Below are 19,753 nucleotides of genomic sequence, written 5' to 3' on the forward strand. Positions count from 1 at the left end.
CCATAAAAAATAAAGATGGCTTTTCAATTTCAATCTTTTGTCCTTTCAAGAGGGAAGAACATGTCAAAAGATGCCCTTTCAAGACTCAGAAGATGCCACAGCATGGTGGAAACAATTGACTCTGCTAATTTATGTTCTTTATTACGCAACAGCTGGATTATGTAATGTTTTTCAATCAAACTGCATAATGAACTCATTGTGATTCTGAGATGCTCCCATCAGGAGAGGCCACACAGACTGCTTTTCTATAAAAGAAACAAGTGTTTACTTGAGTACTGTGTGCTGCTCAGATGAACGCACCCCTGCCACTTTCTCATCTAGTCTCCTTCAGAGGCCCCTTGTGGTGATCCGTCACACCCTGCCCTCCTCTCATTGAGATGAGTAGGGGGAGAGAGCCAAGGGTATGGAGAGGGATCACATACTAACATGAACAGACCCTCCCACAATAGTCCTTGTTGCAAAAGAGGCTCAAGGGAGGGAAGTAGGGAGGAAAGGAGGGTGGAGGGGATGAGGAGGAATCAGGGAGAGTGATTCTCAGAAGCCGTGAAAGAGAAGTGAAGTCGGAGTAAAATGAGGAAAGCGAAGATTATCCCCTTCCTGGGGTCAGACAGTATTTGTGCTGACATATTAACCTAGCTTTACAAAAGTAGGTCTACCTTTCTGTTTGTGAGGCCTAAAATAAACTCAGCAGAGCTTCTTCATCATGTCTGTGTCTATCTGTGGTGCAGTTCTTTCAGGTTCAGGTCTTGTTGATGGCTCTGTGTCTGTTCATGGAGGTTAAATCTTCACTGCTTGGGAAAGAAAAGGCTGTTTGTAGTTCTTTGCTCCCTCTTGTGTGAGTGGGGAGCTGTTTAAACACTCAGCCTCATAAAAACGACTGGATGAACAAAGTGGGCTCTTTTTCGTATTATCCCATATTCTGATGTGCAGAGGTGTTAAAGCTGCAATTTCAGAGGGTATCAGGTTTAAAAAAAAAACAAAAACAAAAAACCCAAAAAAACAAAGACATCAATACTTTTTATGCAGATTAAAAAAATTAAAGGGCATGTAATTAATTTACCTTTGGTTCTGTTTCAAAATCTAATCATTTCTTCCTAATGCCATTTCTGACATTTCCTGAAAATTTCATCAAAATCCGTCCATAACTTTTTGAGTTATCTTGCTAACAAACAAACTAACAAACCCTGCCGATCACATAACCTCCTTGGTGGTAATAATTTGCCAAGTTCACCTTATTTGGCCCCATCCACTTGACCCAATTCCTACCTGGTGGGATTGTGTGTTGGCGTCCACATTTAAGAGGTGTAAAAAAGGACATAAACCCAAATTTCAGTCTACATGGCCTTAATTTAAGACACAATTATAAGTTAGACAGCAGGGAAATAGTGTTGTCAACACATGGAGACATGTTTTTTTCTACCAAGTCAGTGTTGCTAATTTATGCAGTTCAGCTGTAAAAACCCCAGTCTATTTTCCCAGTTAATACATATTCTCGATGAAAAATTTAAACCTGTCATTGTCCAACACTAACAGGGCAATTTATGTCTTTCAAACAGTTGAAGATTTTGAAAAATTTTCAAAAAGGCTTTTAAAAGACTTGACATCTGACCTTCTCTCATACCTGATAACAATGTGTCAGCAACTGAAGCCTGGACCACTCAATAATGGAACAATAGCAATGTGTCACATTCACTAGTGAGCAGGTTTGAAGATTCTGATCTTTTATGTGAATGCTAGGATCAGGATCCCACCTGTAAGCTTTTATTTTTAGGGTCTGGTGTTAGCATCTAAGACAAGAAAAACGTGTTATTCAGTAGCCCCCCCCCATCCTGCTTTTCTGATGCCGTCTCACACACCTTTGTAGCTCTTACACGTTTTCTAGCAAGCCTCCAACTTAACAAACTTTCTGGGGTCTTGGTGGGACTCTTTGCCTGGTGTAACACTAGTGTTTTATATTACGGGTGCCACATGGCCTAGCAAGTGGGCAGGTTTTAACTGGCTTGCAGGGATTTTTTGAGAGATTTTCAGGCTATTTCAGAAAATAATCACACAAGATTGTCACTGATTTAGAAAGAACAGCACAATTGGAGAAAAGTAGCAAAGATATCAATCAGTCATATGTCAGAACATTGTTAAATCTGGCTGATCTAATGAGGCCGAAAATGGTCTAGAAATGAAGCTGAAAGTGCTCCATGCTGAGCTGAATGATCCAGATCTCTTAAAAGAGACCTGTTTTGGCCCTGCCTTTTTGCACCAATTTTGCATGTGCCATACCATATTCAGGTTGGTTTTGTATTGTATTTTTTATTGATAACAGATGGGATTTTGTTGGAAGAGCAACACCATTCTCACTCACATTAGTTTGTTTTCCACAGTGAGTTACTTTTGCTGATTCAGGCTAATGAACAAGGAGTCTCTGAGGTGAGGCCAATTTGAATCTCTATCACTGTGTGGAGGTCAGCAGAAACTCTACACTGAGCTCTTGAGGTGAGCAGCTTTGTAGTCCACAAAGGCAGAAAATTTGCCCGTTCATGGCACACTGTAATCGAGTCGGCTTGTACTTGGACCAGACTGAATGCTGCGCATTGTTTTAAAAGACTTGACCTTTACAGAGGAACCAAGAGGTAAAAAACTACATCTTTGTTTGCACAGTGGTTGACATTTTCTCTCTTTGGGTTCAAAATGAGCCACCTGGCTCAGAGTTTGGTGGTGTTTTTAAGGTGAACACAGAAATGAATACATGTCAGAGAGTGTTTTTTTGTTTAAGTCTCTGCTCCATCTGTTGTGAAGAAGTGCTTTCAAGTCCTCCATTATCTGCACACAACAGAACCTCTCTGAAAAGATGACCATGAAGTGCCTTCTTCACACTTTTTTTGTGATACATTTATTGCCACTTAAAAACGGTCCAACCTAAATTGCAGCACCAAACCTGCCGACAATAAAGCCAAACAAATGTTCCATCAAAAGTGCTTTTATAACAGCCAGTTCATCTGCCGACAAAAAAGAACAACTAAATGGTGCTGGCTTGCCCTGCCCTGCTGATTCTCCTTTTTTTTTTCCCATACAACGGAGGAAGACGAAGGAGAAAAAAAAAAACAAAAAACAAACAATGGCCCTGACCTTGCCTAGGTGTCACCATGGAGACCAGGCCTCACTATAAAGCATTCCCTACTGTGTGCTGCTGACAGGCTAGCCCTGTTGGAGACATACTCAACAAGTCCTGAGAGAGACATCCTGCAGGTTATAAACGCATTTCTCCTGACAAGATATTACGACTTGCTTTATTACTGTGCTGACTCAATGACGACTGGCAGGAGCTCAAAAAATAGATTGTGTTGGCGTACGTAAACAAAGATCTGTCCAGATAAATTAAAGCATCAACATGGTTTAAAGGATTTAATCATCATAAACAACCATGGGTATCTACAATCTTATGAGTGTAGAGCAGTGTCGGGTGTCCCATTTAGGAGGAAGAGCGACCATCTTTATCTCTCTGGGGGATAAAAATAGTGTTCCCGTGAGCCTCTTAAGCACAGATGATATCACCTCCATGGGTCTTGAACTCCCGTGTGTTACAGTAAATACCGTCAGAGGATACTCGCAATCTGAGCTAAGGTCAGTAGAAACGTAGACACAAACAACAGCAAGTAAATAAACAAACATCTGATCTAAATTTTAAATGATGGATAAGATTAATAAAAGGATTTTTACCATGAATTTTGTGATATCTGAATTTTAAAATAAAATTTTCTTTCTGGTTTGATATGAATAAGGTCAGGTCAGCTCTGACCAGCCAGACAAATAGGTCTAAGTGAATGGAGTTGAATGGCAATAAAAATAAAATAAAACAGAACAAGAAAGGACATCTTGCCCACAAACACAGTGGAGAAAAAAACAAGAAACCACAACTTACTATCTATTTGATAGTAATGAGAGTAAAGGACAGAACATGTTGTAATGAATATTTTGACAACAGCATGGTGTTAGAACTTTTAAATGTAAGTTGTAAAAACATTACTCATGTTGGAGCAGCAGCCTAAATCCTGATGCACCTCCTAAAAAATCTAACTATGCATACTCTGCTGTGAGATTAACAGTTACCATCTCCATGCCAACATAAGGGCAATGTAGAAAGTTTTCGAGTCCTCCGCTTTGGCCGTTCATTTCACTTCCCTTAGTATATCCTCTCGTTTCTTCTCTGTAATTACAGCAGTATAATCAACTGCTGATCAATATTTATCAGCTTCAAATTCAAACATAAATTGCTCAGTTAAGGTGCTATGTTTCTGTACAAGCAAGTGTGCTGTCAGGAAAATCGCACTACATACTAGTGTTTAGATATGGAGCACTGAAGAGCGTCACAAACATTCAAACACAAACGTATATAATCCTTTCAGTGGTGTAGTTTACTGCAAAGTAGGTTCAAACTAACTAAAGAAAAATGTGTCAGTATGATATCGGTACTGGCAGATTTCAGCTTAAAAATATCAAGTATTGTATCAGCAGATATGACAATTCCTGCTGATATTAACAGTCGATATCATACATAGGCCTTAAGTATGGGCAAAATTTACACCCATACCATCAGGTAGCCTATAGGTAGTTGCCTAGGTGGCCCATCATGAGGCCTTGTAGTGCCACATTGTGTAATAACGCCCCATTATGTAATAACCCTAACCCTAAAGGACTTAGTGTGGGCTCCAAGGTATGCCCTACCCAACTACCTTGCCCTAACTCTAACCGCTTAGTGACTCATGTCTACACCTAACCCCCCTTCAGGGCTCTAGACTAAATGCCAAACCTCAACCCTAGGACTTAAGATAGGCTCCAGGGTATACCCTACTACCTTGCCCTAACCCTGACCGCTTAGTGGCTTACAAAATGCGGTGTTATTACATAATGAATCGAAAATTTATAACATCATTACATAACGTGGCGTTACTACATAATGTGGCACTACAGGCCTGAACATTTTGAATAGAGCCCCAAATGTCAAACAACTACCAGGCGATCTACTTCCCTGCTCCTCTCTAAGTTCTGCTTGACTAAGCCTCACTTTGAATGGGAGACACTCTGTGTCCCTTATAATAATAGAACTCCAATACTACATCCTTATTCAAAACATTAGTATAACTCGGGCCTAAGAGTTGAGAAGACTCAGAAATGACTAACAGTACTTTTGTTAATTGAGTCTCAGCACCTTTGTTCCTCACCTGTGATAGTGCAAGCAGGACGGATCAACCACATGCAGGCTTTTAACTTTACAAATCCGCTTTCAAAAAGACCATTTAGTGTTCATTGTTAAGAAGGCTTTTACACAGTTCAAAATGATCTGACTCCCCAGCAACCATACCCTATGAAAAAAAGCAATGAATAAACCAATTTCACTCCAAAAATCAATTTTTTCCTACACACTTTGGTGGACAGAGGATGGACACAAGCTGGCCCATTTTGCATTTAGAGTAGATACAACATAAGATTTAGATCAGAAGCTACATTATCTATGGTTCTCCTCCCAAAAACAAACACTTGTGTACTGGGAGAAAACAATGTACAGCATTTTGTTTTTTTAAATCAGTGAGTGTGTTAATATGGACTTCAGTGACCAAGTTTTGATATGATTATTCATTTAAAGTATCCTGTTTTGTGTTTGCACATGTATAGCAGCTGGGATAAGCTCTTATCCTGACTTAAATATAACCCTTATTTTGCTACCTAGAGAACCATGAAGGAAAACAGCACACTGTGGCATGTGAACACCTGCACGGATATGATGCAGTAATCAGAAGCTTGAACAGTATTTACCATGTATACAGGGCCATTAATAGCCATGTTTCTCTTGTGTGCATGTGAACGCCATCCCGAAGAGGATCAAGGTTCAAAACAAGTCCATGTAAACATACTGTATGATGCCACTTGGCTTGGCTTTAGGGGCTGGGAGTTGAGGGCAGCTAATCTTAGATAGGTGTTTTTTTTTTCCTGATAACTTTACATCCAGACTTATGATGACTTAAATAATTCCTTCTGAGAAATGATTGAACTGGAAGGTATAGCTATTTTACTTGGAACATCATGACTACAGTCTGCTTATGCAGTCTGACATGTTTGGCTGACAGCTGCCGGGCAGTGAAATCTCTGATAAGCGTACCTCTCACAGGTAAGGTAAACAAATGACTCATGTTGCCTGGAATAGGAGTTAGAGGTTACTGATCAGAAAATAAGGAACGATTAGTCAAATCTTGTTATTGAACTGCCAAAGCCAATTTGATGGAAACAATTCTTACTGGGTTCAGCCAAGTGCCCTTACATTTTGAGCTGCAATTCAAATGTAAAAGAGCTATAATACAATCTCAAACTGATATAAATGTTGTTTTTCATGCCAAAACAGCATCTGATCTCCCTGGGAGTGTTGATCTTTTCTCCATCCAAAGTTTCCAAGACAACACCGGTTGGTCCAGTTTCCAATCTGCGTCACTGAAAAGCTGGCCAAAACAATCAGTCTTCGCCCCATGATGGTTTCCTCAAATTATAAAACATGGAAAAACTGTATTTAAATTTACATCTTGGTCAAATAAACATCAAAATTATAATCTTAGAAGGAAGGCACTTACTTAGTATTCTGTATTGGGGTAGGCAATATGGACTTTTTAACATACATCGATACTTTTTAGCTGGATGGTGAAACTTGGTAGATATCTCTTGTTTTTGTTTTTTTAAAGAAAAGAGTCAATGCTTGTTACAATACCAGATTCATACATTTTGATGGGATTCTTGTAAGAAATTAAACTATTTTGAAACATGTTTGATATCCTGGAAATAATAAAAGAAGTCCCAGACACCCAATACCAGAAAGTTTTCCCTACTAGTTATCAGAGATTACAGACAAACTCTAATATACTATCTAATTGTACAAAAACATTAGAAACCTCCATCTTATTTAAGGCTGTCAGAATCTGCTACACTTTTACCCTATGTTTTAAAATGATCAGATTTTGATTGTTTTAATGATTGGTGGTAGAAAAAGGGCAGAAGTTTAATGATCTTTAGTTGAATTTTGACCAAAGGGTGAGAACACTGCCTGACTTGCACAAATACATTGGCAACACTGAAAAAAGGTGGGAGAACTCCCAAGAAGCAAGGGTTTCCTTCATGTTTGTGTGCAATTTAGGCAGTGTCAGTGTGCAGGACTTTGCTTATTTAAGCATTTAAACATTTCATTTCATTCAAACATTTCCTAACAATGGTTGTCCAGGATTTCTATTTTTGTTGCTGTGGAAACAAACAGGTAACAGTTTTCAAAAGGCAAGTCAACCACATGTCTCAAAAATTAATCAAATTTGTATCATATTTATATTTTCTTTATTTGGCAGTCTGTAAACAAGGCTGAAGTCAATGTGATGTTAAATTGCATTCTGTATGAACAGGCTACTTGTTTAAAGCTTCAACTGCAGGAATTCTTTTTAAAGACCATATACTTTAAAACGCAAATCAAAGTGTCAAAATGTGCTTAATAAAGCACAAATAAACGCAAATAATAATTCTAAAGTGATGCAGAAAATTTAGAAGTTGGTTCCAGAAGACAAAATAGATCAGAATGCAGGAAAATAAATGTTTGGCACTTTTATATATTGTGGGATAAGATATATAATATATATATATATATATATATATATATATATATATATATATATATATATACACACACACAAACACACACACACACATACTATTAATATATCGTGATATGATTTTTTTTCCACATCACCCACCCCTAATTGGTATTGGCAGATATTAGCTAAAAAGGCAAATATCAGTATTGGCAGATATCAAATTTCTGCCGATATTTACATCAGATATTTTGGCTGTGAATATGAGCATCAAACAACTGTAAAATTTGGCAATATATATAATAAATCAGTGTAGTTCTAGGCTGGACCAAAAGACCTGTTTAAGTTGAGACCTTTTTCTTTATTTATCCTCATTCTATAAACTTTAAAGTGTGTTTTAAGAAAGAAAGTTTGTTTCTTTTTCCATCCTCAAACCTTAAATTGTGTTCAAAGGACTGAATTTTTAGTTATGTAAAACACATTTTAATATTGTATCGATATCGGCTAAAATGAGTCTGTTAATATCGGCGTATGGGATATCAGCACAAATCCAATATCGTGCATCTTTTTTTCTAAACCAACTTTGCACCATAATGGTGCAAAGTTGGTTTACCAAATATGGCTAAAGATAGCAGCGCAAGCAACACCAATCTCCAGTCCTCTTTACAGGTTAATGTCGAAACCTGTGCTGAATATCATCACATCATTTCTTTGGTTACATGTAGGTAGAACCTGACACAGCCTCTGGTAAATTTTATCCCTGTTTTCTAGATTAATGTAGTGCTAAAATGCACTGTTCCTATGAGAGGGTATGGATGCTGTCAGCTTTCAGCTGTTATGCTTTTTTCAAGAGTATTGTGGCAGCAAGTCAGTAGTCATTAAGAACAGCTACAAGGGCTACTAGCACATCCCTGAGTGAAATCATAATTCCTCATTTAGACTAAATATTTTAAATAGATTATCTTGTTGTCACCAAGCATATTACTGTTTCGTGGTTCTGCAAAGAATCTTTTTAAGCATTAGGCTTCATCTATGCTCTTTTAATGAAAATCAACATCAACTACATCAATATAATCAATACTGTCATAACCTCTAACTCATTTGAAAATATATGGAAATATCTTATAAACCAGACATACTGTGCATCCACATTTTGCCTGCCATTGTGAGTTACTGCCTTTTTTTTTTACACTGGTTACATTTCCTAAAATACTACGACTTAAAAGTTCAACCAGGGCCATTTCATATCTCATTCATAAAACCACCTCACTACACCTAACCTGTGCACTACTCTCTCAAAGACGAGGAAAGCCCATTGAGCGTAACATGCAACAGGTGGTCACTGAAAGGCATTGGCTGACCCCCCGGGACCGTCTATCTGTGGGGGGATAGAGGGGAGAAGAGCAGCTGGCAGGAGGCTTAACCTGAGCTAAACCCCCTCCAATGAGCTCATCTCCTCAGGCTTAGCAAGCTCTGAGATGTCTGCTTTCTGCCTCAAGAGCCAGGTCTGCAAACTCCCACCCAGTCAGCCAAGTCAGCCACTACCGTCCCGCTAATCTGTCTGAGCACTACCTCTCAGCCATATGGTTGCTAATTGTCTGCCTTGAAAGCAAAGTACTGAGCCCACTGTTGGATGTATTTGTGGAGGGACAGAGTGTGAAAGGGACTGAAGAAGTTATTTTTATGTCCAGTCAATTATTTCATTATACTGTATGCAGATTTGAGAGCTGGTAGTCCCCTGTATCAAAACTGACACTGGCATGTATTAAAGGTATTGGTGCAAGTACCCAGGTACTTTCTGTTGTGATTGTTTGAGTAATTTTTCACTACTTGCTTACACACATACAGGTTGTTTTAAGCTAAATTAATCAGCTCAATTGCGGCTACATGCCCCATGTCATCCATGACTAAGAAAAGTGGTGTCTGGAGGTATTTTGGCAAAAAAAGACAGTGATAGCAGGCTGTGCAAGAAATGTGGCATTTACAATATATGCCTTAGAAATACCAGTTACCTATAAGTGCATAAAGCACAAGAAGACACCAGTCGAGACAGACAGAAGGTAGTCTTGCATCACATCATTGCCAGCCTTGTAAGCACACAGCAAAGTACAGCCTAGCTGCTGTTCTGCTACTTTGAATAACTAGTATCACTCTGGTAAACACTATTATTATCATTATCATTATTATTGTTATTATATATTTTTTTTTTCCTTTGAGGTCTTTTTCGTTAAAGAAATATGTCTGGTTAGGGAGCAATTTGGTCCCACCCTTCATGAAATTTATTGACAAGAGCCTTATTTGACCTCGCCTCAAGATACCCTAACAACCTTGACAAAATTTAAGCTAGAAGTGTATTGTTACCAGTACTTGTATTGCTATCATTTGTACCAAAACGTTGACTGATTTAAACATGAAGTGAAAGAGTTTAAGAAAGGGAAAAAATGGATCAGTAAATCTTTTGAGTATGAAATGTATGAATACAATAATTGTAGTGCCTTGTAAAATAAACAGACTCAGCCTTGCCGTGATCCATAATCTCATCCATGTGTTGATGTGACCGACCTGGCTTCATCCCCTGTACTCATGTGAGAGCAACCCGTTGTAAGTCTGTCTAAAGACATGGGTAAACAGATTCCCAGTGTCCTACTGTCTGAATAACAAGGGTGTACTGTAAGCTAAGCTAATCCTGCACTGTGAATGTGCGTGAGTGCACCTTAAATAACCTCATTCAGTAGGTCTGTTTGCTTGTAACTCTCTATGGACTTTACTTTTTAAGAATAAAATCAACAAATTGCAGGTAAAGCTGAAACATAACACTATTTTTCAGGTTGAGGTTTGGTTGAGCTGAGGAAAAAAACAATGCCTTGTTACAGTGGCTGTGTCAGCAACTTTTCTACCTGCCTGCTGCTGTGCCCTAATCCCCCGTGTCCATGCCTGCTTTAATGATGTCATGGCAGACAGTAGTGCTGATGTTGTCCTTAAGACTCGGTGTAATTGAATTACTTCAGAGGGGACAGAAAAACCAGTCAGTCCACAGTGCAGTGGATTATCTAGTTTGAGAAGGGTTATAATCCCCGCTTCAAGTTTAAACACCGTGATATGAATATGTTTCTCTCCAGCACTACTGATATGATACGAAGCAGTCACTACGTCAGCTGTTGCTACGTTCTCACTTTCCTCTTGGCTAATTAGGAAAAGCTGTCCGCTGCTAGTATACCCATTCCAGCGTCAATCAGCTGGCAGTGAGTGGGGAGACACCTCAGCAGGTTCACAGTCAAGATGCTCATTATCATTCGCACTACCTTAATCATCATCCCACTTTCACTGCTGGTCCTGCTAAGTGGTCTCCAAGAGGGACCCATTCAGAGGGACACCTGCTAGGAAACGTGGCCCTCCTGGAGCTTATACTTGTGCTTCTCATTTGAGGCGTCATGTGGTAACAATATTAGATATTGCTCATAGTGGTTGGTCTCTAAAGTAGGGACCCTATAAAAACCTCTACAGTGTGATTAGAGTCTTCTAGCTGAGGTTTCATTCATGTTGCTGTTTGTAAATAAATTAAATTTGAAAAACCTGAATCTGGTGTGACTATATTAAATTGTGTTATTAATTTTAACCTGGTATAATTATTTTATTAATATGTTCACATTTTTCACTGTAAACAAATCATGTGTTTGACATTAACAACAAGTCATTATATGGTTCAGCATTACACTGGAGTGAAACTGTTTTTTTTAATTGTTGATCATTTTTCTGTAACTTTCTAAATTAAATAATTGATTATTTTTCTTTGAGTGTGTTTAAAAATAGTGAATAATATACATCAAAACTGGGAGGCTAGAACCAGTAAATTTTAAATTTTTGAAGCTCTAAACATCACCTTAAATTAAATTTAGCGATGCAGATTATTTGAAGTTTGATGGATATGCCAACACTTTCACACTCATTGTAACTAATATTGATACCAATAGGTTGTATGCTGTTATGTTATCCAATGGCACACGAAAGTCAGATTGTGGTGGGGTGTGGTAGTAAACCTCTTACTACATGGTTAGCCAGATAAAGGGAGACAAGAGACTTGAGAAATCCTGTCCTGAACTAAAAAGCTAGCTGTACCTCTTTAATAGCCTTTAATCCTTGTTTTATCACAAACATACTTTAAATAAAAAGTAACCAAACGATGATGTGTTATTCACAAACTAACAAGTTCTATGAGCTGACTCCTTTTGAGTGCCAGTTTCCTTTCTTTGCTTTCTTCCATTTTTGAAAGATGACCAGTCGTGTTGTTTGTGGCACTAAAATGGTGGTCCAACATCGCACTGTGGCACAGGTTGGCAGACGACTGTTGTCATGGTCTTGCAACCAGAGATAGCCTGGGATAAAATTCCGACAGTGTCAGAAATTTAGGATGACCATCTCACAATGTGACTGCTGCGACAACTTAAATCAACTAACTGACCAATAGGAATGCAACAAGAAATGACATAACGATAAACGCGATGCTGCATTAACCTTGCAAAGCAGATGGATACACCCGTTTCCTTGTTTTTCACTGGCGAATCAATCTCGCAAAGCTCCCATCTGAATCGTTTGGGCCCGGTTAGAAAGTGACAGGACCAATCAGCAATGAGGGGGCAGTACTTTCAGAGTCGTGACGTAAACAAGCAGCAGCAACAGGCCGGTGCCCTTACGGTGGAAGAGCTTAGCGTGGATGCTGCCAAAGCGCCAGTTTTATCAGAACTAGACGACATTTCTTTGTTAAAAGAAGAACAAAGAACAGCATTGAGTTGTTTTCTTTTCAAAAACCACAAAAGTCGAGTACTTACATGCCTATAGTTGCCATGTTTCGCATTATTCCTTGGTAGCTGTGCATGCGCAGCTCGATAGCAGCTATGTCAAGTGTTTAGTTGCTCTTATTGGCCATGTGATAGACAGAACATTCACCCAATCATACTCCGAGTTTTTTTCAAATCCTCTGCCTTTTCTCAAACGTTTCCTATTGAAGCTTTCCCAGATGGATGTGTGAAACAAATCCATCTGGCGTGTCAGGTTAATACTGCATAGCAGAACATTATGGGATTCCAACAAGGAGGAAAATCTTGATCTCAGATGTTTTTCTAAGTGTATGAATGCTACAGTTAATGAAATTAGTTGTTGCTTTGCTTCATTATTTACCACGGCACTGGCGGCATAGATGGTCGACACACACTGATGTGGCGTACACTGATGTTTATTTCTTGCATATTGGTGTATGTGGTAGCCTGCAATTCAACAGCAATTAGATGGAGCTGTCATAGTACAGTCTGCAAACATCAAACTTGATGTATGAGATTCATGTCACACAGTGTAGCATGCCAGAAATGTGTAAGATTGTTAAAAATGCAGTCTGTAGGAGGCTTTATACACATTTAAAAAGTCAGTACAAAATGAGAAGTTGTTTAGAACACCAGCTCTTGGTACTAAGCTTAGCCAAATGATCCAGATTGCTAAGAAAACAGATGGATTTCCAATCCCATCCAAATTTGCCAAGCTTAGCCATGACAAATTTTACTACACCTAACCAAACTGCTTGGACCATACATGAGTACTGACTGACTCCACTTCTCCCAGCTTTAGATGGAGGTTTTTAATCCATGACTGTTTTCGCCTCTGTGTGAGCTATTTGAACTCTTTCCCCTGAATTTGTCGCTACTTTAGGGACTCAAAAGTAGCTCAAGATTGTTTTTTTACCCCCTGCAATTTAAACAGTTGGCACAACTGTAAACAGCACTAAAGTTTGGCCTCTCTTTTAAGAAATCACATCCTTCAAAAAAACCTCTACCCATACATACATGACTTTTTAATGTTAAGAATACAGAGTCTTTCCCCTACAAGAACTGAATTATCAAAATTAATTATAATAAAACAGCCAATTTGAATAGTTGTGCCCCAAGCCAACCCTGATTAAGTGCTTGGAATAAAACAAAAACAAATTCCTCTTAAGGGAAAAAAAAAATCAAATGGCTGAAGTCCAGAGAAGAGAGGATTAGGGTATGAGGAGGTAGGTCCACTGATTCTGCTTTTAACTGCACAATCATTTTAGCATATTCTGACAATGTGTACAGCCAAAACTGGCTGTGATTATCAGCAGAAATGTTCATATTTTCCAGTATAGATAATTAACTTTTCAAGCTATAACCTGCCAAAACCAATATTATGCTGGTAATATTGTGCCTTCTGAACAGAAGTAATTAAGAAAAAAGTAGCAGGTTTGTTTCCTGCTGAACTGTCAAGTTCAACTCTATTGCAGATATAGTTAACTAAGCAGTAATAATCGATAAACTGTTACTAGAACAAAACAGGTCTGTTATCCAACTGAATTGTGGTTTCAGTGTTGTAGTCTGGGTAATGCTGGCAGCACGTTTTGACCAATAACTCACTGATTTTGTTGTATTAATTCTGTTAGAAAGCTGAAGGGATGGAACCCCCCTGTGAACCATGAATTAACCGAAAATTACAGCATAATTGATACATGAATAATCCATAGCAGAAATAATTACTACTTACACTCACTTACAGACAAATGTACCATCTGCACAAATGTTTTATGTTTGCAGCATGAAAAGCTTTGCGTTTGTGAGCTCCCAATTAAAGCCTGAGCTGTTGCTGTGGTTCAGATTTCTGCCATTATTTGCCTTATGAAAAACTGTGAAGCTCTTTGTGAGTCGTTAGAAAGGTTTACCTTTCTGCTCCAGGTCTGACTCATCCAGCATTCATTTCCAAATGAAACATGACATTTGAGCCTAACAAACAAGTCTGTTTTTAAAAGAGCTGCAGATACCTTATCTGTGCAGCTTCCTGAAACAGAGACAACAGCCCTCTCTTCCTCTGGACTGCACACACTGACCCTATCACTCAGTCACATGAGTGCATACTGTATGTAAAAAGAGGTAAACAGTTTACTGACACACAAACACACGCAAAGGATCTCACCTGGTCGTCCACTCTGTGGGCCACGATTGTTGCGCCCTCCTCCTGCTCTGCATCACTGAGAGGTCGGATCCTCAAGGCAACCTGAAGCACATAGAATAAATTGAATAACATCATCCATGGATTTTATCCACACAGAGAAATTTGATTTAGTTCAATCATGGGTCAGAAAATGAATTGAGCTTTGCCTTTGAGGAGTATGGATAACTGACACTAGTGCATGGTTTCTCCTGTATTGCAAATAAAATGGTAATATTAATGTGTAATAATAGAATATGTCTGGATTCTGAACTGAGGCAGATGTATTGACGTTTGTAATTCAATTCCTGACACCCGTTGCAGCCCAGATTGGTGGAGTTGCAATAAGAAAATTGCATGAGCAGTCTCTGAAATGTCAAGTAAGGGATGTATGATTTTTTTCCCTGAGCCAGATGATAAGAACACTCACTCTTAGTTGTTTTAAGTGAAATTTTGCATAATATTCTTTTGATGTTTTCTTTAGATTCCATCCATATGTTTTCAGGCATAAAGGATATCTAAATGTTTCCATATGTCTGTCAACGTGCTTATCTCTACATGTGTTCGCTCTATTGCAGACTGGTGACATCTCTTTCCTACCACACTGACTTTGGTTAAAAAAAACTTATCTAAATGGATTGATTGATATTTTTAGTCCCATATTCAACTCTTAATTACTTCACAGCCTGATTAATGATCCATTAAAAAACAAATTAAAGCGGTGACATTTTCACCACAATCAGCAATACTTAACATCACTCAAAGTGAAACAGACACCTGTTGTTTGAGAGGTCTAACTAGCCTCCACAAGTAGTCACTGGATAATATTCAGTATACAAGCTTTATGGAAAACAGGAGGAAAGTTACACCAACTTCAGTGATAAACTTTGGACAGTTTTCCCTCATATGAATGGACTGACCGACTTATTCTACGTCAGTGAGAATGACAGCCAATAGAGCTGCATTTTATTTTTTTGCTGGCAAATGACGTATGCACAGAAGTAAACATCCATTTTACATGAGTAAAGGTTGGGCAATACTGGAATAAGTTGCTAGTGTGTCCCACAGAATGATGGTGTACTTAGGCAGTGGGGATCCCACCCTGCCTCTTTCTTTGGGTATAATTGTTGTGTATGAACTGTATGTACTATGAAGATGTGCAAGTATCACTTGCCTTTTCAAAAGTTTCACTCGTTAGTCTATATACACAGAGGTTAGTCGTCCTCGCGGACCCTGCGCTCCTCTGGCAGCAGGCTCTTAGTCATTCCCAAAGTCAGGACACACACTCATGGCGAGGCGTCTTTCCAGCACTACGGCCCTCGTCTATGGAACAGCCTGCCAGAGGAGCTCAGGGCCGCAGAGAACGTTCATGTTTTTAAGAGCAGGCTCAAGACACACCTTTTTAGCTTAGCTTTTGATTAATATTTATCTATTTCATTTATGATATTTATTTATTTTAGGCCTTCAATCTGTATTTATTTATGAATTTTATTCTTTTCCTACCTTAATTTCTTAGTTATGCTATTTTATATTTTAGTTCTTAGATTTTATTTGTACTGAGGTTTTACTTATTTTTATCCTTTTATCATTTTTAGGATCTCCAGTGTTTCCTCTGGGGGAGCCCTCTGCACCGGGAGCGGTGGTCGGCTATGGCTGCAGGGGTCTGTCTCGTGGGTTCCTGGTGGAGGTTTGGTGTCTCTGCCTCATCCCTCCTCTGGGTCCTGCGTCGGTGTCCTGTAGCTGTGGGTGACTCGCTGCTCCTGGTGCAGACGGCCCCTCTGATGGCGCTTTCTCAACTGGTTCATCTGTACTCAGCCTCTTGTACTCAGCCTAATGTCCACTATTTTTGTGTGTGTTTGTGAAACAGTGTGTGTGAGTGGGTGTGAGTGGGTGCACATGTAACTGTTGTCTGTAGGGTGGTTGCGGGTGTGTGGGTGTGAGGGAATGACTCTAATTGTCTATATTACGCAAAAGGTGGGGGTGGGTGGGTTTGAGGGAATGTTTTTAATTTGTCCATGTACAGCACTTTGAGTTACATGTCATGTATGAAAAGCGCTTTATAAATAAAGTTTGATTGATTGATTGATTGATGTGTGAAGGCTTATTGTTGCTGAGGCAACCATTATCCTTGTGTGCACAAGTACAGGATCATATCGGCAGCAAGACGCTGCAGAAAACTATAAAGAAGACGCCTAATTCATTAATTCTATTAGTAAAAGAAAAATGGTCAGAAAATATACCTAGGTGGCCAACCCAAGTATTGTCAGTGCTTGGGAAACACTCACGACAATGTGATATCTTTTCCTTCTGGAATATAAAATGTGATATAAATTTCTACACAACTATACCCAAACAATTTATTAAGAATTATTTTAGATTTAAAGTCTTTTTTTCAGCTTGCATAATATCAGACAAGATGTGATGTGCAATTACATTGTTCAATATTGAACCACATAAAGTGCTACAATATCTAGGAATCCATCCATCCATTTTCTACACTGCTTATCCCGTTTGAGGTAGTGGGAGAGCTGGAGCCTATCCCAGCAGTCACTGGGCAAGAGGCAGGGTACACCCTGGACTTATCTAAGAACCCATATATCAGTATTATCTATAGCTATTTGCAATATATTTCTCTTTCATCCAAAATGATTTTTGCCATTAAAATAACACAAATTAATCCAAGGGTAGCTGAAAACTACATCAGGTCACCAAGCTTCATCATAATAGAGTGAAAGCATAGCCACCATAACCAAAGCTCTGTACAACAGTTTAAATTAGCACATTCTGAATACTACAGCATTGGTTTTTAAAGACTTTGGTGCATTCACAGGGATAATTCATAGTTTGAAATTTGTTAACTGTGACTACTTAGGCTTTAAAAGTAGTATCTGTTGTATAAAAAAGTGAATTCCAGCCAAACAAAGATGAGGAAATTTTTGACAAAAACTGGTAACATGATGTTAGTTACATTTTTGTTGTTGCAGCTCAGCAACGTATAACCTGGGCCTTGAAATTGGGCTGAACTACAGTTAGCAGCAGCTCAGCTCCTAACCTCTAACACAGCTTTAGAGTAACACTTCCTATATCATTTCTGAGTGGCTGTGGCTGTCATGACTTTAAAAATATAATACATTTTTTACAACTTCTACAATAATGGGCTGTCTAGTTTCTTAAAGCTGTGTTTTTTTAATCCTCCAGTTGGTAATAGCTTCTAAAGGGGAAATATAATGATAAAGACAACCTCTGACAATCACAGCAAGTCTTCATACAAGGAGGAAGTTTAGTTAGTTAAAATTATTGCAGCAGGGGTTTTGTAATAACAGTAACATTATTGTTAAAATGATCTACCTCAGTTCCAGGGGGAATTAATAAGTCACTCTCTCTGTCAGCACCCTGTAGAAAGTGTATTACATGCTGGACAAGAGAGAGGCCAGGCAACTGAAACAGCCACTTCAATTATTCAGTTATGGGCTGCAGCAGTGCAGGTAATGTAAGGCTGTAAAATCATGCATACAGTGACTCACTATTAGGACATACTGTTGGGATTTATGATCAAACAAAAAGATGTGGTTGTTTAGTAGAAACACAAATTGTGATGCAACTAAATGCATCAGATCTGCAATAAATTGTACTTTAATATCAACCGTTAATGTTCTTGACAATGTCATAAAGGTGCTGATCAAAGTGTATGCTTGAGATTTGACTATTAATATTACATCAAACATCATTCTATCAATACGTGACTCCTGTAATTTCCAGCCTTAACTCAAACATAACAGTGTATAAAATCAGTATAGAAAGCAGGCTAACAGTCAATATAGCCAAACAACCAGACTGTAAATAAAGCAGCTTCCATTGTTTGTGTTTTTTTTTTAACTTAAATGATACGAAACATAAAATGTCAACAGACTGGAGTAGAAAACAACGTTTTGCTGGACTTAACTGGAGTACCCAAAAGAGTGTACGCTAGCGGCAGATGTATTGGTTAGTACCTCTGAGATACATGCTTCACCTTTTTAAAAAACATACTAGAATATTTTTTTAAAACATAAGCATTCCAGCAAACGTAGGACTAAAAAGGTAACATAACAGGACATTTTGTAAGTTTAACTCACAGTTAATTGCTGGTCCTTGGATTCCCCCGTGTCCTTCATGGTCACTTTCCGTCCGGCAGGATAACAAGAAACGTTACCAGCAGACAAGACACTGCACCATCCTCCTCACTGTCCCTACCTGCATGCTACCTCTTCTTTTGACACACCTGACGCTCTTCTGCTAACACAGGAGCTACTCTCTGTTTAGCCGCTCTGTAACGGTTTCTGACTGCCTCCGCTGCACCTTGAACCGAACCAAAAAACGTTTATCACTCTTCCGTCACCCAGCCAGTCTCTCTCTTTCAACGTCCCTTAAATTGCGTCGACGCTCCCCCGCTTCTCCTTCTCCTGTGCTTCCGTTCGTCTGCAGGTTAGCAACACGAACATGACAATTATCCAAGCACACAGAGGTGGAGAACACCAACAGCTGTCCACCTGCTCCGCTCACTTCCCTGTCTGCCTCTCCTCGCTGCTCTCCGCTGCCCTGCTGCTGTATGTTTACGTGTGAGCGCGTGAGCGTGCGTTGCCTTTATGTTGTCCCTGGAGACACGCGAGCACCGGCGTTGCTAATCAAGCTAGCAACTGTAAAAACTAGCTAAAAATGCTACTTCCGTTTATTGAAAGTTAATCACGAAAACGTGTTAAATGTCTCTATGTACAAATAATACTACCACTAACATGAGGTATATTTTCCTTGTAAGTTCATTTTTTCCCTCATCTTTATGTTTGTTGACTGTCACCTGTGCAATATACATATGCGTTTTGTCTGCTGTTACCTGATGGTTAGCCATGTATTGATAGTCAAAGTATCCCAAAACTAACCTGTATTGGTTGCATACTGTGTGCAGGTGATGAGGTTTTATCATACAGCAGTCAATTCAGTCGACAGCTGCCAGTATTTTTTTAGAGAAGACGATACTGACATCTTCTGGTAAAACCCACAACTGCCTTCGTGTACTTCCAACAGCCCCATGTTGGACCAAAAGTACAAATTTTCACAACAAATTAAATTGCTCTCAAAAATATATGTGTACCAACACTGTTTTATTTATTTATTTTTATTTA

At 38.9% G+C, this 19,753-nt stretch overlaps 1 protein-coding gene across 1 annotated transcript in view; it reads right to left on the reverse strand.

Moving 5' to 3' along the window:
- kif19 (kinesin family member 19) overlaps positions 1-19,202 on the reverse strand; it is a 59,136-nt gene extending 39,934 nt beyond the window's left edge. The window contains exons 1-2 of the mRNA XM_041814958.1: positions 18,710-19,202; positions 14,580-14,660 (exon numbers count right to left, since the gene is read on the reverse strand). Of these exons, the coding sequence (XP_041670892.1) occupies positions 14,580-14,660; positions 18,710-18,748 (120 nt within the window). The 5' untranslated portion in view covers positions 18,749-19,202. The remainder of the gene's footprint in view (positions 1-14,579; positions 14,661-18,709) is intronic.
- Between the last annotated feature and the right edge of the window lie 551 nt (positions 19,203-19,753).

Source organism: Cheilinus undulatus, linkage group 20 (genome assembly GCF_018320785.1).
Source record: "Cheilinus undulatus linkage group 20, ASM1832078v1, whole genome shotgun sequence".
Classification (NCBI taxonomy): Eukaryota; Metazoa; Chordata; class Actinopteri; order Labriformes; family Labridae; genus Cheilinus; species Cheilinus undulatus.